Here is a 24554-nt window from a genome sequence, read left to right on the forward strand (position 1 = left end):
ACTAGGAGCAAGTAATCGCAATAATCTTAGAATATCTGATTATGTTGAAGCAGTTAGTACCGAACATAAGACAATGAATCTGCAACTATAGCCACAGAAGTTAGAGTTAAAAAAACTTTACGTGGGGCTAATATAACACCTAAGAACTCGACCAAAAGGAATGTATGGTCTGGAACACGCTTTTTCTTTATCTGCATCACTGCCATCGTAATTGGGGGATGATGGTTGGCATGGCTCGACCCTAGGGAGCTTCGGCCCCTAAAATTTGTACAAGTCGAAAACTTATTTCGTGCCTCCCATCATCAATCGGTCTTTGTACGCACCCCATACGCATATGCATACCACTGTATGCCTCCCCTTTTTTCTTTCTCTTTTCTCCTTACCCAGTGAGAAGTGGCAAGCTGGTAACGCGCTTTCCAGCCTGACCTGTTCTGCTTAACATTAAATGCCTTTTTGGTTAAGAAACTGGGCTTCAGTTACTTCGAAATATGAAGTAAGGAAGAAGACACGAAACAAGCGGACATTACAAGCGCAAACTATCAACTTATTTATTGAAAGAAACCTTAATGTTGGAATACTTCCAAGGATGTTCCAAAAAATACTTCCAAGGAAATCTTGCTGAACCGTCATCAGGTGCTACGTGTGGGGTGATCACGATTAGGAGATACATGTGGCGATGCCTCAAAGTTCTTTTCTGCATATGCTTAGTCAATTGCTACATGCGTCTTCGGATTTCTGTCAGGGTTTCTAGAATGGAGGATGAGCCGATGCATGCTCTTTCCTGGCCTGTATGGAAGCTGACCCACTTAAGGCTGGTTTCCCTGGCAACCCCAGTGTGTGGCAACCTCATTTATTTTTAAATAAGTGTTTACCCCCACCCCCGTATTTAAAAAAGGGATTTAAGTTGCAACGTGAATAATAACTCACATGACATAGAGGCAACTCTACCTCACACAGGTGAACACGCACGAGAGTCGTTGCTGACACTGTGGCCTCACATATGGTTCCTACTCACATTGGGATTCAGCCATGAATAATTGTTCTTGTTCACCTAATAACTATGATGCATACCCACAGTGGGGGAATGGCCAAAAGTTCAGAGGTTTTATAAAATAGTAGGATGTTTTGAAATACTGTAGGGTATAATTGTTCTCAAGACTTAACGTCAACGTCGTGTTCCTTTAGTGACCATACCAGACCACCGTGCTTCCCACGGATGCCTTACGGATGAGGCCCACATGAGAGACAACCATGGAAGCCGCGCAATGCAGCCAAACTTTTACTATTCCCATTTTTATTGCCTGCAGGCGGTTTAACACATTACGAAAAACCCTATTAGAAATACCTTTACGTGGTATTGGTATCGACTTTAATCTGCCTGTGATTTTGTCTTTTGGAGCTTCCATTTCTGGTTTCTCTAATGCGACAGTATGCGCGGCCGTCCGGGACTATATTGATGAAACTAATAGGTTGACTAATTAACCAGTTTCATTATCCTAACAGGTCCACATAATTATATACGTATAAAATCAGATTATTGCTCTATTCTAAGAATAAATTCGTTTATGTAAATATTTGTATGCATTACATTTAGCACCACACTTTCCTAGGCTATCGGTAATCTTTCTGTAAAACCTCCATCATTCCAAATCTGAACAGTAAATGTTGAAACCACTCGATTCTTGGCCAATCCCCCACAGTGGGTATGCGCCACTAACAATAGGAGAACAACAACAACAACAACATTGGAGCGAAGGCTACGGAGGCGGGGCCTCCGCACAATTGTGTTACTACGCAAGTGGTTCGGCAGCTTGCAGCCGATTTCGGTTCCAGTTTCGGTTTTCGCTTGCTCGCTGCGCTTGTGTGTTTAGCAAAATGTATGCATGCAAAATGGGAACGTCAGAGTTAAACTTTCATGGGAGTGCATACATGCAGCTAGTTACTGTGCTGTTTGTATACTGGTACATATAAAATTTTCCGTTGTTCAGAACGTTTTCCCAGCATTATTCAGCCTTTATAACAGTGAAGTTTAGGTTCCGTGTTCAGCCCAGTATATACGGGTACGCGCCACACGTGATCGAATGTTAACGTTTACGGTATTGAGCCCTGGTACAGGCGAAATGGAAGGCCTGTTGCGGCACGATCCGGCCACGAGTCTGTCTTGTTTCAGTTTTGCTGTATTCGGTTTACGCCCTCAAAGGCTGTCAGCAATGATCGGCGCAGACTGCGCCTCAGTGTTCGGGAAGCCTCACAATTGTTGTAGATCGTTGTTAAGATTGCGCGCAAGACGCCAACAGTGAAGCTTATTTCAGAGCTTGCGTGGCCACCAGTGATAAGGCTGGAAAGTTCGATGCGTGATGTATAAAAGACGGCGCGTCCCAACGATGAGCAGCTTTTCCACGGCCGATGCTGTGCTCGCCGCTGCAAGAGCAAGCAGCAGACGCAGCCGGCGTGCGGAAAACGTGGTGCCGTCCAAGAAATAAAAAAAGAAAAAAAACTAGGGCGCACGATAACTTTTTTTTCCATGAACAGCGTCCATACTTGTTCTATCCTTATAATGAAGAAAGTTTTATTTATTCGGGCCAAGTAGCTATTAGAATCAAAAAATAAAATGGATACTATTTCCTGGCGCGCGCGCATGCAGGCGGTTCGGCTCTATAGCTTCCACAGTGCTGTCAAGAAAATCTGTCGCCGAGTATCACTTATGTTTTGCCCACGACACGCAGCGCGTGGATCACCAGGAGCGTTCTCTGGTACAGACCGCACCTCGCAAGTCGCCTTTGTCCGACACTCCTCCCAGCGGCTGTTTATATCTGTGCAGGCTGCGTCCTATGGGCTGTGCGCATCCGTAAAGAAGGTAGGCAAGTACTTTAATTTACCCGACTGAGACGCGATGAGCGTTCGAGTGCTGGGAGAATGAAAGCTGCGTTATATATTTCATATTTAAGTGCGGATAGGGGTAAAAAGGGGGCTGTATATTAGGTGCAGTGTTTCGGTCCTTCAAAAATATATACCGCTTGCAGTACGTTCTACGAAGCGGCAGACTTATGCTATTTGCCCGTACTTCACTGCGGACACACGTCTGCTAAGTTACTGGAGCCGGTAGCTATGTCACGACTTTCTTGTAACGTTTCACGAACGGTGATCTCGCATTAAATGAGGAACGCGCCTGAAAAATTAATGCGTCTTTGAGCAGTACATTTACTACGCGGACGACGTCTACACCGAGATGAACGCGTTTTTGTGTCATTTGAACACCGTATACAACGTTCGAAAAAGCAATCATGGTCATTTAAATTTGGATCATGCATTTGCCCGTGATTGAAATGCAATGTAAAAGTCATGCGACAGAGCACAACGCGACGAGTAGTACCAAGCGTGAAGTAATAACCCACATGGTTCACGACATACTCGCTTAATATTGTATAGAAACATTCGCTTTGCAGCTAAACATTAGAAGCAGTGGTTTTCGCTGCAAACGAGGGAGATGTATAAAGAAGTGTAGTGAAGTGAAGTGTAGGCTGAAGGGATGAAAAAAAAAAAAAAAAACGTTCATGAGTGCATGATGTGCGCTATTATCGCAATCATCGCCGTGCGCGGGAGGGGGAAGGCTAAGGTGGCGCAAAGTCTACCCTTTTTATTGACTTACTAGTAAGGGGGACACTGCGATGAATCTTCCTTCATCGTCCCTTACCCCCACCCCTTATTTATTCAAGAAGACCCCTATAGGCATGCCTGTGATCACAAGTCAAAGGCGAACGTCACCTGAACAACTTGATAGTTTGCTGAATTACCAATGATGTGTGGTCAGTTTTATAGACAGATATATTAACAAGCATATAAGATAGTGCATTTGCGTATGACGGGATTATCACGCGTGTTTAACCTATTTCTAGCAACACAAATACCATTTTTCAAACGACAACGATACCGAAACTGAAACTGAGTAGGTGGCCGCGTCTCGATCGCCTTGTTTCTGTTTTTTTCCCCTTGGACTTGGCGGCGTTAAAAAACATGTGATAACTTCGTGGTGCAGTTTTCTTCGTGTCGTCAACTTTTACTGCCCTGAATTGCGTTGCGTGCTGTGTGTTGCAGTTACTGCATAAGCACAAGTTCTTTGCTGAGTATTATTAGCGGTGCCAGTCAAATATTTGCCAAATACTGGCCGTGCGACACCGTCCTCTGGGACTTCTTTGTTCAGTGTCATCGACGGACGTGAAATGTTTTAGCTTGAAATATTACCGCACAATAATGACAGCGTTCTTCAAAGCAACGCTGCCATCGAGGCTCCCTACACATGAGTGAGTAGCAGCGCCGCAATCCTTTCTCGACGGCGCTCTCTGTGGCCCTGCAAAATGCGTTGACACGCGATGCGGTGAACGAGGATCGATGGCCGTTCTTCACCCGGCGTCTCTCTTGAACACCGGCGGTCAGCCCACAGCGTGCTTTCTTGCCAGTGGTAAGTAATTTTGATGGTCACGCTTCATACGTTGTGAGTTGTTCTTATTTTAATAGTAGTTGTCGCCTAAGGAGCTCGCATAACGTGTTGGTACTGCATGCTGTTGTAGTTCTGCACACTGTGCTCGTGCGCGACGTTTTTCAAGACTGCGATCGGTAGTCTTATAAAGTTCTCTCAGTTAGCTCCCGCACACGCACTGTTCTACGCTGTTTTTTTTTTTTTTGCTTAGGTGTGCATTTTGTGCGTTATTGAGTAGCGTGACCTGGGAAAGCTTTAGGAGATCACTCGGCAAGGTGTTCCTTTTGGCGTTGCAACCTCTAATATATATATATATATATATATATATATATATATATATATATATATATAAAGCAACCTATATCAGACACCGAAACATCAGAAGAGTGTTTTGCTCATGTCATGTGTCCTTGTGTAACATGCATTACACCAATTTGCATGTTTAGTAATGGCACTTCATTAAGGCGATTCGGCAGTCACTTTAGCCTTTCGTGTAAGGACCCTGGTACAGGAGTGATTTGCGTTATTGCTAGAGCATCATAATGAAGGTAGCACAGATAACATATACATATTACATATTATGCGGGGGCATAGTCAATTTTTTTCGATAGGTTGTGCCTTACTATACATGTTTGTGCAGTATTTGTGTGTGTGTTTATATACACCTAGAGCACTTAATTTTTGAGAGAGTTTGAAATCCAGCTTCTTGCTAAGCCAATGATGCCATGGCTTGTGATGTTGTGTGAAATATTGAATTCTTTTATTCTGTTCTCATTTCAACATGTTTGAACTTTCCTGAAGCACCATTTTGAAGTGGTTTTACGTATTGAAAGTAAGATGGTGCTTTCCTGCTGCTCTTTTTTTTTAGGATGGTAGAGCAGTTTTGGGCTATATTTTTAGAATGCTAGAGCAGTTTCGGGCTATACAGAAGTGCGATTACACACTCCAGGTATCTTCATAGCACTTTTCATCGTGAACCACTCAGGCTTGCAGCCAATCCTTGTTTTTATTGTTGATTTGATTCAATGTTATGTATGGCTGTGAACATTGTCCTATAGTTGTTAAATACTTGTAGTACTTGGCGAAGCCTAATGCCAGCACAGGTACCATTGGCAAAAATTTATTTCCTGCAGATAGACCTGCAGAGTAGTGCTTCCTTAGGCATACACTGCCTGTTGATCTTTTGTGCACGCATCTTCAAAGCCATATGATTTTTGTCATGAGGGCCAAGTGTAACACAGAACTAATACATTCCTCCTATTGCCATTTGCATGGTACCAGTCTGTTGCATCATAGTAAACGTATACCATAGTATGAACTTGTCTAGTGCAGACTATGAGGATGGAGATGTGTTGCTCGAATCTACCAGCCAGGCTACACTTTTTTAATGTAATGATTGACACATACCAAGTGATGCAGATTTGTTGGGTTTTACGTCCCAGAAATGAAGAGTAGCATGTCTGTATTTTTTCGAGTGGCTTTAAACCAATCCATATTGAGAAAAACGTGCTACATATACACAACAGAAATGCACAGCATTTCATTGGTGTGTGATCTGTTAATTCTTCCTCACTAAAACTGTGGTTATACAGTTCCTAAAAAAACAATGGCTCACAAATTTAGTTGGTCATTTTGTTTCTTTTTTATTTATGTAATTTTTGAGTTCTAATTGCAACAATTTCCTTAGTTTCTTCATTTCTTTCATTGCACATTGCCTTCTTGGGAGTTCTTACTTAAGATCATTTACTTTAACTTTTAAAAATGCTCATAATTTCTGTTTTGTTTTGCTTTACTACATTCATTTCTGAAGCAGAAACATGTCTCACCGTTGTTCATGAAAAAACTAACAGCTTGGAATGCAACATAAATTGAAAAATTCACAGTGCAGCATGATGATCCAAGAACTAAAAAACAGTTGCAATAGAATTCTTTGTGGGACCATTTTTAGTTTAAAGCTGTCATTCATTTTAATATAGTGTTAAAACATTGAATAATGTCAGCTTTATCAGAATGCACTCTCCAGAACTGCAGCAATGGCCACTATTTTAAAATATCGTTCCTTTAATGATTTATAGGCTATATGGCACCGAGCAGGCTGACGCACTGCTTGGTGCCATATAATTTATTGGTGTCATACAATTTACAGTCTGTACACAAATGAAGGTCAGCCTTGACACAGTGGTCACGCATCTAGTAGATGTAGGTTATCCTCACTTTGCAATAGTCACTCTCACTGAACATCTAAAGAAGCCCACTGTGTTACATGTAAACATGGATGCAAAAAGTAACAGTAGCAAGGGGGCTATATGTATTTTTAAACTTCTTGCTTAATTTCACAGGCTGAAGAAAGTGGGAAGGGCATATGGAGCAAATGCTGTCTTTACAGCTGCCAATGGGCTGGAGAAGATTTGCATCGCGATGTCATTCATAATTATATTGTGCTTTGGGGCCTAAACCTGAGATACTACCAGAGTCTTTCAATACTTTAACTGGTTGTAAAGCTTCGCCATAACTCTAAGGGAGAACTTTGTACGCTGGCAGTGGAGGCCGCAAGGTGTCGGGCAGACCAGAGGGAACCTGGCTGCTGGTGCCGCTATGGGGTCAATGCATATTATCGTACTGTGCCATCACACAGTTTTTGACCTTATGATTACTATTGTGCATAGTTTACTGAGCCTGAAGATAGGGTAGAATACCGTATATCTGCTGATTACATGGTTGTCCATCCGGATACAAAAAAAAAAAAAAGACGAAAAAGTCTCAGAGTTCTCGCTGCCTACAGTGATCAGCGGGAAAAGTGGAAGTGGGAAACGCCGCAATAAGAAACTGGTCATTTCACATTTGTTTCACCAAATGTGCACGTGTGCGAAAAGCACTTCGATGAGAGTGACATTGTTCGCGTGGACCAGTCGTAAATCGGAGGTGTTGTCAAGTCACCACCTGACATTCTTAAACTTCTGCAGATGCTGTGCCGAGAGATTTCCACGACCTCACGGCGTGTTTGTTGTGCAAAAAGATGCAGAGCTCACTCTCCTACCAAGCGTCAATAGGAAGCGTCGGCGAGCTGGAGATCGTTTACGGTACAATAAAGTTTTCTAAGGAAATCACAAAAAATTGATGGCAAACACACTCTTCTCATGATGAAATCACTATTCATGAAAAAAAGGGAGAGGAGAGATTAGATTTATACTTCATTTATCAACAATAAAGACCGAAAGCAAATGCTCCTTCTGACTTGTATCACATTCTACAGGAAAAGAATGCTCAGGTACTGTCAAACTGAAGCTGGTAAAATGAATGTAAACAAAAAGTTATATAGAAAACAATGAATGAGAGAAAAGAGAACAGGACGAGAAAAGAAAAAAAAAGGAGCGAAAACTAGAAAGAAGGGGGAAAGAAAAAAGGAGCAAATAAAAAAAGTTGCAGAAGAAAAAAACATGATAATTTTGCTTTATGTAAGGAAAAAAGATAACAGAGCGAGAACAGAAAAGAGGGGAGAAAAAGAAAACAAAAAAAAAATCCAGAGAGGAAAAAGGTAAAAAAGCTTGAAAAAGAAGGAGAACAAAAAATGAAACAAAAAAGTTGAAGAAAGAGTAGTGAAAACTATAATAATTGCACTCTCGACAAGTAAAAGTCCAACAACTATCGAGGACAATCTCTCACAATTCAGAGTATTCTTCCTGAGACTTGGTATCGTGCAATAAATCTCTGAAGTTTAACAAAAAGCATAATGAATACTTACAATTCAACCACTAATATTGTAAGCAACTCGACATTTTGTTGCAGTTTAAATTCGCTAAATATTATTATATATAAATATGAAATAAAAATTCAAGAATAATTCCTAGTCTACGTACTTACTCTGCAACAGATGCTAGGAAAAAGTAATGAAACTAATATGACACTAACCAATTTGACAATAACAGGGTGGAGAAGGGGGGTCAGTAATAAAAAGTCTTAGATTTACAGAGCACTTATTTAGAAAAAGAAGTTTAAATCAACAGGCAACTCCTACTCTCACAACAAACAAGAAAAGCAGAACTGTAAGACAGCCCCATTAAGCTGTGCATTGCAATAATTCCTCACTGAAAATTAACTTGGCCAAACATCTTAGCAGCAAGAACAACACTGTAAACCAAGACAATAGCTTTTTTTTTTACTCCGGTTTGACTGGGGTGGAGTACCCTTCTCGTTCACTTTTTTCCCTTTCAAAATTTCACTTGTGTCTGCCCTGTTCATTTTTCTTTTCTAATTGGCTTTGCCTGCTAAAAGTTTATGGTGTGGACTTAGAGCATGTTTTTTCATACCTCACAATAAAGAATGTTGATGCTTCATCAGACTGTGCATGAGCCCTCTCGACGTAGCTGCAATGAATAATGATGGATTTAATGAAGGTGAGCACACAGACCGCCTCTTCCTCATTCCATGCAAGTAGGTAATACAGAAGCCCAATGAGTTCACTGTTTTCGTTTATACATACAATGAAGTTACCAAAAGTGTAGAGGTAATATGTCAAGGAGACAGAGCTACAAGCAGCTCCTCACAACTTGGAAAAATCTAAGCACACATTCGTTGCATGCAACAGAGACTTCAGCGCTACCAAATTATGTTTGCTAAGGTTACGGCGCAAGAGCAGGTGCATCACAATGCTGTGGAAAACTTGCACAAACTATAAATGCGTGCAAAGTCATTTTTTGATATCAATGCATCATGAGCACGAGAAGATAACTTTTTGTGTCACATGTTGACGCCTCCTGCATGGGACGCAGTCGGTCAATTTTCGCGTTTGAGGAGTGATGTGAGGCTTTCGAGTTTACATTTTTTATTGTGAGATGAGAAAAAAAACAAGTCCTTGGCCTGTACCATAAACATAAGGTAGGCAGTGCCCATAAGAAAAGAAAAATGATCAAAGCTGAGCCAAGTGAAATTTCGAGAGGGAAGGATGTGCAGGAGAAACCAACTCCACCCCAAGTCGAACCGAAAAAAAAAAAAAAAAAAAGGCTCTTGGTTTGGTGTACAATGTTGATCTCGATGCTAACATATTTGACCGAGTTATTCTTCAGGGACGTATTCTGGCAATTCACAGCTTAATTGAACTGTCTTGAACATCACGCTTTTCTTGTTTGTTGAGAGAGTAGCAGTTGCCTGTTGATTTAAACTTCTCTTTCTAAATGAGTGCTTTGCAAAACTTAAAGGCTTTTGATTACAGCCCCCACTCCACCCGCCCTGTTAGTGCCAAGTTGGTTTCCATATTGGTTTCATTAATTTTTTTCTAGTAGCAGATGCAGAGTAGGTACGTAGAGTTTTAATTATTCTTGGCTGTTTGTTTCATTTGCTGATGTATAATAATATTTACAGGATTGAAAGTGCGCCAGAATGTTGAGTTGCTTACAATATTAGTGTCCCCTTTACAGTATAAAGAATAAAAAATGACAGATAAAACACAGCATGAGTAATCTATACAGCAGAGTAAAGGACCGACAAACTACATAACATGGCCAACCATAAAAATAATGCAAAAAAAAACACGAAAATGAAGTATTGCCTTATTCTCTTCTTGCTAAATTAAAAGCACTTGATTTATTTTAAGTTACAGTTGGTGTAATAAGCGCGAGGCAATTTTAATGTATATATCTTTGTATATAGAAACACCGAATCTATATATAGTCTCGAAGGTTAATTATGCTCTGTAAAAAGTTGCAAGCACGCGTTAAAAAACCACCGCAGTCATTGAAGAACTCTGGATTGTATGCAATTGTTCACTAGATGCTTCAGGAAAAAAATAATCATGCTTTTATAATGGTAGCATATCTTACAGTGGAATCAGCATGTCATCGAATTTCTAGCTTCAAGGTCTCATTCGATGCTAAATTTCACTGTATTAGATATGTCCCAAATTTCCTTAAAGCTAACATCACTCTGAAGACGTATGCAACCTTCACGGCAACATTTAATAATGTTTCACAGCTCCGGCGCGTGCTGTACAATTGTAGCGCCGCGGCTGCTCCGATGGCCCGCCGTAGGCGAAGGTGCCCCTAGCAGCTGGTCCTGTCTCTATATCAAAATTTGGCCGAAGCTTCATGACCAGTAAAAGTATTCAAGGACTTTGATATTACTACATTTTGTAGAACACACCCATCAATTCAGTGATTGTGTACAGGTGTGGTATAAAGATGCCCTGAGCTATTGCTGCTTCATAGGGTAAGTGTGCCTCTATGTTTATAAGGAACATCAAGAGTAATAAACTGGAGGTTTACTATCTAATCTATCCTTATATAGTCAGAAGTGTAAAGGCACAAGAAAATTGATTAATCCAGTCAGCAGCACACTTTGCTTGGCTGAGTGGTCTATGTTCAGGTGAAAGCCATAAAAGTAGGCCTTTTTTTGCATGAAGAAATATTGAGGGAAGGGCTCGAAGGGGGCACGAGTTTTTTACTGTGTATTCATCATATGCTGTAACGAAGTATGCACTATATGCACAGACACGCACAGCAAGCTGGGCATACATTGAGCGCATAGCACACTTATGACAACCTGGGATCTAAAAACTTGCTTTCCACCTTGGAGAGAAACAATTAACTATCGCTGATACATAAGAATCCCCATGCTTTTATGTGAAATGCCTAAAAGATTTAATGAAATATGATGTCCGTGGTTTTACTGAAAATGTGAACCTTATTCAGTCTTAGCTCACACTGTGAATTACAGTGGGTCGCAAATGTGGACGTGTTGTATATTCTTTATTAAAAGCCTTTGTTCCTGTGCGCTCTCATTCATGCATCTTCTCGTCTGACTGGCACAGATCTTTCCGCAGGATAGCACAAGTTTCTTAGCACCAGTGCCACATTTTGCACACCGTTTTGTGTGCTTTTTGTCACAACTAATTTTGTTGCGTCCGTTTGATAGTATAGGTGGGCGTAGCTAAAATAGCTTCCCTGGCTCAGAAAACACAATTGTTATGCTATGTCTGCTTGCAGCCTTTTTTTTTTTTTTTTAGATTATGTGCAGCCCGGTGTATCTAAGGCATGAGCTGAGCCCTCATCTTTCTCTAGTTCTATCGAAGTACCATGGTGGTCACTTTTGAACTTCTGGAAGAACGATTTGGCGACAACAATAAGGAGCATGTGAGGGAATTCATTTGAGTACAACCAATTCAATTGGTTTTGAAAAGCTTTCTGTATGTTGTTTCAGCATCACTTTTCAAGTGTAGACTGGAGGTGATGTTGATTTGCACTCCTATTTACAGTTGTTAAATACGATGACTTGTATGACAGCAATCTTTTTGTAGACCTAGGCAATGCAAACAGATGTGCTGGCTCTGTAAGATAATGCGTAAGCTTATAAATTTCAACAAGCCACAATCCGGCAACTCTTGCGTAAACACCAATCCCTTCCAGAGACAGTAAAAGGCCACTAAAGCATTTTAACAGTGTGATAAGTAGCAGAGGTTGGTTTCTCTACAATAAAGAAATTGTAAACATAGCTCAAAACTTTCAAATTTTTCATCATTAAAATGGTGTTGCAAGGCACAGTCAGTAGAAGTAAGAACAAACTGCTCAGCATATGAGTGACACAAATAGCCTATGCAGATGCTTTGTCTTTGAACATGAGAATCTACATTAGAACTAATGGACTTCTCTAAAAGCTCAAGAAGATACAATCATGTCTGCATCATTCCGGAAGGCAACATCACCACTCTAATCTAGGCAACTTCTTGCACAGGAAAACAGTTCATTGTGCGTAGCAGAATAAAATAGGTGCTCAAAATCAACTGAATATAAGTACCCTGTCGAGAAATTCGCTTGAAGAAAGTCGGTGATATACGAGAAATTATCAGCCTGAAATAGGTTTTTCACGACAACAGCTGAGTCGCTTCATTAGAAACTGACTAATCACAATCTATCACATACCTTTTTTACTCACAATCGTCCTGAAAGGAACGACCTGCTTATGTGTCTTGGCCGTAAAGAACAGAGAGAGGGCCTTGTTCTTGGTAGGTGCATTAGATCGTGCAAGTTCTGCAGGTTCCATTTTCTTACACAGAGCCACCACCTTGCTTTTCGCTCTTGTTTCATTGGCTTTTATCTTGAGGTTCTTGTTGACTGCCCGTCGTGCCATGAAATAATATGAATCGGCATCTTTGCCACAAAGCCGCTGCTTTGAAGCTCTAACAAATTTTTTCTCTTGTACAATGACACAACAGTTACGATAGGGTCTTTGTGACATAAAATTGAAGGTTTTTCTTGGTTCTTGCTAATCTTTCCACACCTTCATATAAGCAACGATACCTTACTTCCACATCACTTTTTCTGGCAACTCATCAATACAATGCCAGTAATTCGCGAGCTGGCAAAGAGTTTTGGGCTAAATTTTGTACCTTTGGTGAGTACACAGTTTCTGATTTCTGGAATGGGATCATTTTCTAGCACCACGAGGCCTTTTCGGGCATTACCAGGACGCTCTTGGGGATTAATCAACATGCTGAAACATGTTCGCATTTAAGAAAACCTATGCCATGTACTCAACAAAGGTCCGAAATTCATCTATAAATCATCTATGATAGATTACAAATTACTTATCATCAACTAGTAGGTTGTTGAATAACTCAATGTAGATGTTTGGGTCTGCTTTATACAAGAGGACATAAAAGTTTGATAACTGGAGAAAAACTGGCTATTTTACATCACAGAATTTTATGGCAGCTGTTGTGTTGTATGTGCAATAATTTCTGGTGCATCAAGCGGATAAAAGCCTTGGCTTTGTGGCAAAATATGCAGTTTCGTACAATTTCAAGGCAGAGCAGGAAGTCTACAAGAACTTCGTTGAAGCAAGAGCCAGCAAAAAAAGAGTAATGTAATGCAGTGGCCCTGTGTAAAAATTTGAGCTTGTGAAACTTCCGCACTTTATTTCAACTAGGAAGAACAGTACTTTTTTGTGTGCTTCATTGTCAAGGTGCACAAGTCAAATGCTCCTTATACGACGATTTTAGTGAATGAGGTATGTAGCAGAATGTGCTTAGTCAGTTTTTAAGAGGGGACGTGGCAATTAAGGTTATCTTTGTTATTTATGAAGCTAAAGGGAGTAAATTTGGCATGCAGATGTCATTTGTTGTGCTGATATAACTGAAATCAGTTAAGCAATCTAATATAAGATTTGAGTTACAACACTTGAAAGACTCTTATTGTCACACCAAAAGTAATTAGCTGATTATATACAAGTTCATCAAAATTTCTGCATAAGGATATTTACAAGGGTCCATTTTGTGCCATTATGCTGTTGGTTTATTTTTAGTATTTAAGTAAGCACACAAATATTTTTTCTGAAATGACCTGGACTCATTGTCTTGAGACGTCCCCCGCTACGCCACTGATTGCCAAAGAGGGAAGAACACTCAACCCTTTTTTTATCCGGTTCCCTCTTGGCTACGTGTCTCAATCACTTGCCACATACAGGGATTCGGGCTGGGGCCGGGAAGTAAGAGACGCTACCACCTGTTCCTGTTTACTGATTCATTTAATTTATTACTAACTTAAAACATCGTATATCGCGTACATCAACCACTACACAAAATTATAACACATGATTTGCGACATTCGACACAGGGCAGGCACATAAAGTAACTGCAATAATACAAGGATATGCATATATAAAGGAGACACACGACTACACAAATGATGAGGTTATCAATGAATAAAGCCACGCAATGTCTCAACTCGCCGCTTCCCTTCCTGCAAAGCTTGTCTAAATAAGGTGCATAAAGTTCGTCTCACGAATCGTCCCTGTTGTCAGTCTTCATCGTCTTCGTCGTCTCTCTCAGCGATTTCCATCTTAATCTTCTTTCATAACGTCCCGCAATCACTCGCTTCCTCGTTTCCCATCTCTAACTTTCATTCCTCGTCATACCATCTCTGCCTCAGTCATCATCTCATCGACTCTCATTGCTATCTCTTCACATCGTTATCTTCCTTTTCCATTCCGTCTCTCTACAATCTCGAGCTCATCGCATCGTATCTCTGACTCCTTCGTATCGTCTCGTAGTCCCTTTTTGTAGGACCCAACTCCGCCCTACCGGGGCACCAAACCAATCGCCACTATCGACCCGGCATATTTTCTTGTCAGTCGGAGTATATCATCTTCGACGGCCGCCCCCGCGGCCCACACCAGTAGAAAACCCTGTCCCAAACAAGGCCGAGTAAGTAACAATGTACAAACTCAAGCCTCAGAGAGAGAGATGGGCGAGCTGTCCCAAGGCACTTTAATTACGGGCGAACAATGGTCCCAATGCTTCCGACAAAGTGCGTCGCCTGTAATGGCCAACGTTCGGAGTTTGCAGCGTTGTGCTGAAAAGTTTTCGGTCGAACTAATTTCCCCGGTTTCTGGTACTTGATGAGCCGATGTCCAGAACGAGTCTCGACGTCTCCATGCAGCTCGGTGTGTCCCGCGAAATTCTCTGTAGCCGCCGCTTCTTCGTCATTCAACGCCGCGGGTGGTCATCCGCGCAGAACGCAGTAATGAGCCCTGGAGCCAGGGAGGCTGACGGAAAGTCAAACCGGACCCGGCACAGGCGCTGCGACAGGGTCGCATTCCCTGAACCAACAAAAGGTGCTCTGCTGCTCCCCCATGCCAAAAATTTGAAGGGTGCGCGCGGATTATCTCCACCGTACACTCACACTGTCTGTAGACGACAAGACGCCGCCCGGTCTTCGTGTTTGCGTGGGGGGGGTGGGGGCGAGAACAGTAGAAATAATCCTTCCAGGTACTCCACTCCGGAATGCCCATTCGTTACACCGAAGGTTTTTTTTTCCTTTTTTTTTTGCGTGGGTTTATGAAACGAGCGAAAACATCTTGAAAGAGACCGGGGTTTAGTCCGTATTTGTGGGGACGTCACAGTCTTACCAACGACTTTCGATAAAAGCATATTACAAAAGTCTGTATGATGTGCACACAAATATGGACAGCTTTACTACACTTACAAATGTCTCACAATGTAAGTGCTGAAAACGGAATGGCTATAGCTTAATTTGTTGTGAGATGACACAGGTATGAGTGACAGCAACTGCTCAAAAAATGAAACCTGAGAAAATGGAGTTCGAGAAAATTGCAGCTAGATGCTGATAAAATGAAACTCGGAAGGAAGCTGGCTTTACTTTTCATTGGAAAAATGCGTCTTTGTGGCTATCTTGAGCTCAGTCTGTCCTACTTATGATGATGCCAATATGGTGGCACTTTGTCAAAGTAAAGCTGGAAATTTATATTTTTTTATGTGCAGTTTTCACAAAGCTTCTGACGGCAGTCCAATGCTTGTTTCTCAACTTCTACTTATTTTGATCGAAAATCCCACTATGATGTAAAACATGGTCTGAGGATTTCAGAAAAAAATTTATTGAAAAACTGAACATTTTGACCAAATATACAATTCCCATTGCCACGTCCCCCTGATGAAACAGCTACCGTATTTACTCGATTCTACCGCGCCCTCGATTGTAACGCGCACCTATTTTCCGCGATGGGAGAGAAAAAAAAGTCTGTAGGAGTCAACTTTTGCACATTGAGAACAAGTATTAGGGTTTTGATGCACTGAAGTTTCAAAAGATAAAACACAATGTCAAACAGCCAGCCCTGTAGCTAAAACTGTGAACACTACGACGGCATTACGAGTCGCGTATTAGGTCAGTCCTCGTCGCTGTTGGACAACTCCTTATCACTGTCAACAGCCCAAAGCATCTCATCCACGGTACCGTACATGGCATTTGAGATGCCACATTTTTGAATGCCTTGATCACCATGGCTGATGGTATTGCACACCACGCATTCTTCACCCACACAGCGAAGTCTTGCAGAGAGGCGCGCTTCATCCTGTTGCCTGGCGTGAAATCATGTCGTTCATTGATCAGCCAGTCGGTGTAAAGCGCCCGCATCTTGTCCTTTAACGGCTTGTTCAGGCAGACATCCAGCGGTTGAAGTTGTGACGTCATGCCGCCAGGAATGACTACAAGGTCCGTATTGCACGCAGCGAGCTTGTTCGTGATCCGCTGGTCGAGATGGCACCTGAACGCGTCGAGCACGAGCATCGCTCGCAGGCTCAAACTGGTGCCAGGCTGCTTCCGCCAGACGTGATGGGTCCAATCGGCGACCAGGTCCGTCGTCATCCAACCTTTCTCGTTGGCTCGCATGATGACACCACTCAGGAAAACGACTCTTTTCGGGTGCGTTTTTCGCTTAAATATCAGGCACGGGGGAAGCTTGTACCCATCTGACGTGCAACAGAGCATTGCCGTCACTCTAGTTTTTTCGTGGCCCGATGTCAGCACGCGAACTTGTTTCGCCCCCTTCTTCTCGACGGTTGTGGTGCCAGGCATGTCGAAGTACAGAGGCGTATTCCCGATTTGGCCAAGCAGGTAGCCATTGTTGTGCCGCAAGTTGAGGACAAACCTCTGAAAACTGTGAAGTTTTTCTTCGCACTCCTCCGGCAACTTTTGGCATATGCCCATTCGCCTTCGGAGGGAAAATCCTTTCCTTTTCATCAAGTTACTTAGCCAGCACCTGCTCGCTTTGAACTGGCTCCGCGTTAGCCCTTTTTCCAAGGCTAACTGCATAGCTCGCACTTGAAGCAATTCTGTCGTCATGGCCCGCTGTGCTGCTCGCTGTTCAAGCACATACTCGGCGAGCAGCTGTTTAATTTTCGGAAACCGACCTTGCTGCGATCCACTGAAGCCTTTACGTGAAGCTTTGCAGTCGACAATCTTCTGCTTATGTTTCCGCCAGTCCCGCACGCACGTTTCAGGAACTCCGAACAACCGCGACGCGGCCCGATTTCCGTCCGTTTCTGCACATGCGATTACTTTTCCTTTAAAAGCGGCATCGTGGTGCACTCATCGAGTCTTCGGAGTCGGCCCTTCCATGCCGTCGATGTTAATGCACTACGATATGACGAACTCCTCAGCACACGTACGAAGTGCCGCACATGGTAAACACATTGGCAGAAATGGCCGACGCGCCATGCCAACGCCTCCTCTAGAAAGATGCCTGAGAAATGGCTCGCGCTTCCAGCAGAGTTGGCCTGCCTTCAGTTTTAAACAAGCTCCCTCGCGGTGGCGCTCGCGACCGACACTGTCATCACGGTGACGGGCAGTACCAGCTAAGCGTTTTTCATCTGCGTCCTATAGGGGCGCGTGAGTCGAGAGTTGTTCGAGACTTGCAACTGTGCACCACTGTTTTGGAGGCTATGCAAAGTGTTGCGTTGTCGCACTGTCCGCCACAGGTGACGCTAGTGACCGAGAACATTTTCAAAATGAAGGAGGGAAAGGGTGTGGCAGCTGTTTTTTTTTCTCATGCGGCAGGCATCTTCCTAGAAGAGGCGTTGGCCATGCCGGCGCACATAAGGGGCGGCAATTTTTGAAGTGTCGATGGCAATAGAATGACCGTATTCATTTTTTTTTTCGCACCCGATTCTAACGGGCATGCCATTTATGAACTCGCTTAACCGGAAAAAAAAAGTGCGCGGTAGATTCGTGTAATTAGGTAAGCTCCGTTGCTATATAAGACCAGTTTATGACTGAAGATTCCCCCTCTGTCACCCACTTCAATTGGATTTTTTGATAGGGTGTATACTTCATCTGAATTGACGTTGAGTACCTACTTTATTTGTCATGTACAGTGAATTGTTTTTCTGTGTAAGAAGCGGCATAGGCGAGAGTGGAGGTAATGTCTTCTGAAGTGCCGCTGGCATGGGGTCGAAGCTTTTATGACCCTTCCCAAGTTCTTTGTGACAGTCACCTCCATCAATTTTAGTGGACATTATGTCCAAAGACAAAACATTTGCATAGGCTCTTTTGTCACTCCTGTTTTGTGCAATTTGTTGTCATGCTCTATTAACTGTGCCTTGCACCAGCGTTTTTATGGCAGAAGCATTAAAAGATTATAGATATGCTGATGTTCTTTTTTCATTATATAAAATCAACTAACCACTGCTACTTATCAGCCCCTTCCTAGCAATCTCTTTGGGCATTTTTTTGACTCGGAAGTTAGTGCTGTTTGCACATTAGTTTACAACTTGTAACTCTTTGGGAATTGCTGTATTTGAACATTTTTCTGTGGAGCTGCTACGCCTGCTGGCTTTATTCGCTGAGGTCAGCAAAAGGATTGCTGCCGTGTGACTTGTCTTAAGTCTGCACCTGCAAGGTCATGCACAAACGAAGTATGCGGCAATATTTTCAGAACCATTTGGATCAGTTGTGCATGGCTAGTTTCCCTCACACGCTCAGGAGGAGTTGTGAACGGTGAAGCCTGCACCAGGTTGTACACAAGCCAAAAAAGGTTGCAAACTGACTTTGCTTGTAGATTGTTCTCTTTAGAAGGGTGGAGGGAGGGGTTTTTTGTACTCTGCCTACATATAGTATCTGATGGCAGCAACAAAGGTGGTTACTGCAAGAAACGCAGTAGTATTGTGCACAAAATGTGCCACCGGTGTTCATAAACTTATGCTATTCTGAGTCAAGACGTATGTCAGCCAGAGAGGATGGTACGTAAATCAGTATGCCTAGGAACATGATGTTTCGCTAACATGTGAAGATGGGGCATATTTGCTGGCTCACTGCAACTCATGTAATTGTGAACCGCACCTGAATAAGATACATATTTTCAGTAGAAGCAGCGACACTACCACTTACACATTCTTGACAGCATCCCATTGAATGCACAGTGTTTCTTACATATCATTGTTACTTAATTGTCTCTCTCGCAGGCAGAGGGCAATTCCTTGATCACAGGTTGTTATTAGGTTGGTATGTGCTCGACCTTGCTGCACATGTCTGTGCGTATATGATGAATAAACAGTTCAAACTTGTGGCCCCCTTAACCACTTCCTTCATTATTGTTCATGTAAGAACAGCCATATTCTTGTAATTTTTACACATTCAATGAATTCAGTTTTCTGACCGTGTAGAAGTGTAAAAATGTGTGGTGGTAGGGGCCTGGCAAGTAGTGGAAGGGCATGTGTGAGCCAGCTGTCAGTTAACATGCCTAAAGAAAAAATCATGTCCTGAACTGTTTCCTCATGTTAAGCCTCAAGTGTGTTTAATCAATAAGTGCTACCCTAAAGGTATTTGTGTGTACTTTCTTTTCCATTACTGTACGCCTTTCATTTACTGGCATTTGCGTCGATGCCACTTCTCTTTTTTGTCTGTGTTTGCATGCCAGAGAAAAAAATCAGTGCTCCTGCAGTACTCGGTGCACCCATACCAGTTTTGATGTCACAAACCTAAATAAGCACTTTTGCTTACTTTGTGAGCAACTTAAAGTATATTGGCTAACATCTGGTTCTGAAAAACGTTCAAAAGTGTTTCGGGGCTCAATTTTTATGTCAGGGATAATTTAAGCCTTCGTTTAACTGATTGCGACTGGTTTAATTTACATTACGGCTCCATTTTTCAGCAAAAGCAGTTCATTTGTTTTTATTTTATTTTGTTATAGCATGCCTGGAAATGTACTTCCAGCCCACTACATGAAGCCAGCTGGGTCTTTCAAGAAAACTGCTTTGTTCCCATCTGCAAGCTCCAAAGAAGTTACTTTATAAAGCAAGCCACCGGGGTATATAAGTGAGGCACCACAGCAAGAGGAACTAATAAACACACCTTCTTTGCAACAAACATCATTGATTTCATGCTGCAGCAACATATGGCTGCATGCTTGGCCACATATATACACAGACAAGAAAGCTTCTCAACAGTACGAGGTAATCTGTAATCGAGTTGTGCAGTGCAATGTCTTTTTAATTAATTCATGAATCTGGCTTCCAACACTTATCATTACCTACCAGCCGTTCCCTGGCATACACCCAGTGTCGTCCACCCGTCATCTGCCCACCATCCACTCACCGTCTGTCCGTCATCTGTCCACCGCCCCACCATCTGCCCACCACTCTCATATTCTGCCATCTGTCCACCATTCGTCCATCATCTGTCCACCTCTCCCACCGCCCACCGTCCGTCCATCATTATCCATTACCATAATCCACAAAGATGGTGGGTGGTGGGTCCCATCATGCCCATCATTGGGCAAATTTTCAATAGGGATATTAAAATAAAATATATATATATGTTCCATAGCACAAGGAAAAGGTACAAAAAGTGACATAGTTATTATGCTGAATATTGCTGGCATCATTATCAAGAAAAAAAGCTCATTGCATGAGGCGTTTTCATGTTTTGCTGTTTCTAATTATCAGCTTTTCTGTAATCCTTTCTCCTTTTACTTGCCCCAGTAAACAACACTAACGTCGCTCGGTTGCAGCGAGTTCACATCGAAGTTTGTGAGCGAGCTGAGTGCATATTTATTAGGTTATCTGTATTCATCGAGATGATAGAAACCAAGACAGCGATGTGTCGTCAATTATCTCGTTCTCCTTATGTGTGGCAACCGTCAAAGAAGAGGTGTGTGAGGGATACTATGGGCTAAAGTGAGTTTCAGAACACGATACCCACCTTAAAAGTGACACACGTGACTTGTCAGTCTTCAGCAAATCCAGCTGTTTTAAAGCAAAACCGCGGTCGGAAACTGTGGGTAAAAGTAATGATCCTTTTCATAAACTGCCTTGCGTATGTGTTAATATTTGGTTGTCTATCATTAGTAATACAATCCTGCTAAAGATAGCGAACTGTCCCATGGTAGCGGTCGGCATCAACGGCGGGAGTAGTTCTTGACGTTCTGCGGTGACGGCGATTATCCAGGAAGAAATCACCAGGGTAAAGCTCCCCCTTGGCAACAGCTGTCCAGCCCATGTGGAGCTAATATGATAATATGGCTAATATGCGAATGACTGTGCAAGAATAGCGTTCTTGACAGCGTAAGGAGTGCCTTTCACTCGCTTGTATTTACGAACGTCAGACGCCCATGACACTGCATATCCGCTCGTGACCAGCTGATGCCTTCGCGTGCTTAATCAAAACTTCGCGTTTTCAAAAGAACGAGAACAATGATACTGACGTAATGTTCACCTAAATTTAGGCCATGGTTTTTCGCCATGGCGTTGCATTTACTATCAAACAGCTTCTGCCCGACCATGCCCTTTGGCGCTGGCACATTACCGTTAAACAGAATCGACAGAGGAGCAGAGCATATATTCTAGGTATTTTTACTTTCGCTGGTGCGTCTATGAGTACCTGAAGGCTTCTAATGGCTTCCGATTAAAGCTATATATATTGCCCCAGTTCGACATTTGCAGAAGACGCGTGCAACAATTTGCATTCGTAAAAGTTGTAATACAAGTGGCAAGAAAACCGCGCCAAGGAACGCTGTTCTGCACGAGTCACGATGCTTCATTACGGGACTGGCACAAGACTCGAGGTGTGAAAAAGAAGCCGACGATGTTCAAGATAGCAAGCAAGGGACCTTTCCGGCGGCCATTTATTTTTCAGTTTACAGGCACAGGTTCGCCCTCAATAAATAGTTTTTATAGTAGCAGTCACTATATTTATTGGTAACAATATTTTGAAACACTGTCCCAGAATAACATCAAAAACATTGGATTGTCGTGCGAAAATCCAAATGTTGGGTGCACTTGTGAAACGAAATGCGCACACAGACGGACTACTTAGCGTCGTAACACATGTGCAGAGGCCCCATCGACGTAGCTTAGGCTGTGCTGCCACGGAAAGTACTTGGGAGGTTTTTTAGAATCGTACCAGGCGATGCGTGTTAGCTTTCTTCTTAGCTGCCACAGGCTTGCGCTCAATGAACAAGACGGAGCAGAGTATGTCTTTCATATTTTGTGGATATTGTTACTGCCTAATCATACGAGCTCATAACTTGCCACGGGCAGGATCCGAACCTGCGACGAACGCGTTTGATGCTCTCCTACTGACTACTACTGTGCTGCGAGGGCAGTTATCAGTTATCCTCCATCCATCATATATATATATATATATATGTATATGTGTGTTTCTGAGTGTGTGTGTGTGCCTATGTGTGGCACTAACAGTATTTTGAACTTGACTACTTTCAAGCTAAATCGCAAGAAAGGATATTTTGTTTCGAAAAAAAAAAAAACGCGCATCTCCATCAAGTGAATCATGACGAGTGCGCCAAACTAGGTGCTAAGGTTCATGGTGTTTACGTTGAAGTAGCCGACTAGTATAAAAATGAGCTTGTAGCTGTACATTATTGCTCTGTCGTAATTACGAATGATAATATTGTTAAACCTTTCTTTTTTTCGTTTGACAAGCGACATCACGAGTCGAGGAGAAAGCTCATTGCTAAGTGTACCAAACTGTGATGAGTGGGAGCCAATAACAAATGGACTTTCCTTCATACAATGAATGTGTACGTACGTATAGCATGCTGCATGATAACCGCGACTGGTCATTATCTAAGGTTAGATTCACTGGCGGTGTTGTTTGCGCACGCATGGCTTTCAAGCATTCCTCGATCGGTAGATCTTTCTGCGGGAAAAGAAAAAAAAAACAACTTAAGTAATATGATTAAAGTTACTGTTAAAGTGCACTTGATCCGTTTGTGTCTGTCGTGCAGATCTGCGCAGCTTACCGCGATTGCACCTTGCTGAGGAACTGAATCTTGGGTTTGCGGCAGCTCCATTGATTACGAGGACTTTGATGGTCCTCACTGTGTTCACGCTGAGGAAGTTCTGACTTGGTAAGACTACCTCTTTCATTGTTCGATAAGCACTCTACTTTTGAATTTCTCACAATACTGCTCAACTGTCCTCGGAAGGTGATGCCGGTTACATTTAAACCTTCTGCCGTCCCCTGTAGCTGCCTCGTAAGATCTTGGTGCGACTCTTTTTACCCGTTGCGCCTTCCTAGTTCATGCCTTGTCTTTGACCCTTACAACTTTGCCTTTCTTGAGTGCTGGTAAACTTCTGCCCCGAGTGTCAGGCTGTTTGTGTTTAGTGACGGGAATGCTTAAGTGGTGGCTGATCTCTGAAAGTTTCCTGCATAGGCAATTGCCTTGGAGGAGTTCATCAGGGGAACGACCATCTTCGAGGGGCGAAGAACGATAATTTAGTAGCCCAAACCAGAAGTGACGTTTCTTTTCCGCAGTATCCATGATTCGTTTTAGAATTTGAACGCCTTTCTCAGCGAGGCTGTTGTAGACAAATAAAATCCGGGGCTAGACGTCCCATGCTGAATATTGTACCTGGAGGCAAAATGTGCAAATTCAAAGGATGAGAAGGGAGGTCCATTGTCACTGCAAACTGCTGATGGGAGACCATACGTAGAAAATTTGGCACTCCTCTTTTTCATTACAGATATAGTGATAAAGTGAGTTACTCTAATGACTTCTGCAAAATTGGACAAAGCATCTAATACACAAAGGACCTTCCACCTTGCTCCAACTTTGTGCCAACTCCAACTTTGTACCACTACACATTACAGTCAGTGCCTCAAACTGGCGGCTCTCATTGATATGCCTAAGCATACTTGCGGCAGCCGGTACGGCACTGTAGCAACTTTTCGATGTCCACAATAAGGCCTGGCCAGTGAACCAAACGTCGAGCCTTTGTGCTGGCCTTCTTCCAACCCAAGTGCCCTTCATAAATGTGGCCGAGTGTTTTTGACCTCATTAAGTTAAGAATAACCACTTTACATCTCTTAAAATACAATACTGTGTACGCGTGATGAGTCAAATGTGAACGATTTCAATGCGCCCTCGAGCTTTCCTTTGCCGCATAAATAAGAGTTCAAAACTCGGGATCAGCTGCAGTCTTCTTAGCTAAGCGATGCATGATCTTTTTGCTTACCAACTCAGACACAATTCTCGTTGCACACACTTCCACGTCCTCGTTGAATGCAATATCCCCTGCGGCACTGAGTGACGCTCTGGACAGCACGCATCCCAGGAGGAGCTGCTTATCTGGTACGAAGTGAAGATTCAAGTTATAGGTGAGCAATCGCAGAAAGGAACGCTGAAGCCACTGGGGCATGTTCCCAGTAGGTTTTGTAGCAATGTCAATGACCGGACGATCGTCTGTTTCAATCAAAATCTTGCGTCCAAAAACAAACTGGTGAAACTTTTTGCATTCGTAGGTAATTACCAATGCTTCTTTCTCATTCTGAGAGTG

The 24554-nt window shown here is 42.6% G+C and overlaps 1 protein-coding gene across 11 annotated transcripts in view; it reads left to right on the forward strand.

Annotated features, from left to right (window-relative positions):
- Nucleotides 1–2617: 2617 nt before the first annotated feature.
- LOC119185078 (uncharacterized) overlaps nucleotides 2618–24554 on the forward strand; it is a 91068-nt gene continuing 69131 nt past the window's right edge. Inside the window, exons 1-4 of one of the 11 annotated variants that reach the window (XM_075886535.1) lie at nucleotides 3964–4459; nucleotides 19949–20210; nucleotides 23003–23125; nucleotides 24242–24375. Coding sequence is in view for 2 of the 11 variants with exons in the window: in XM_075886531.1 (XP_075742646.1) it covers nucleotides 2639–2857 (219 nt within the window). In the remaining 9 variants the exon portion in view is untranslated. Of the gene's footprint in view, nucleotides 2858–3963; nucleotides 4460–5379; nucleotides 5427–7440; nucleotides 7558–19948; nucleotides 20211–22699; nucleotides 22796–23002; nucleotides 23126–24241; nucleotides 24376–24554 lie in introns of those variants that run through there. The other 10 variants (XR_012893691.1, XR_012893695.1, XM_075886534.1 and 7 more) reach the window with 10 other exon arrangements.

Source organism: Rhipicephalus microplus, chromosome 2 (assembly GCF_043290135.1).
Source record: "Rhipicephalus microplus isolate Deutch F79 chromosome 2, USDA_Rmic, whole genome shotgun sequence".
Lineage (NCBI taxonomy): Eukaryota > Metazoa > Arthropoda > Arachnida > Ixodida > Ixodidae > Rhipicephalus > Rhipicephalus microplus.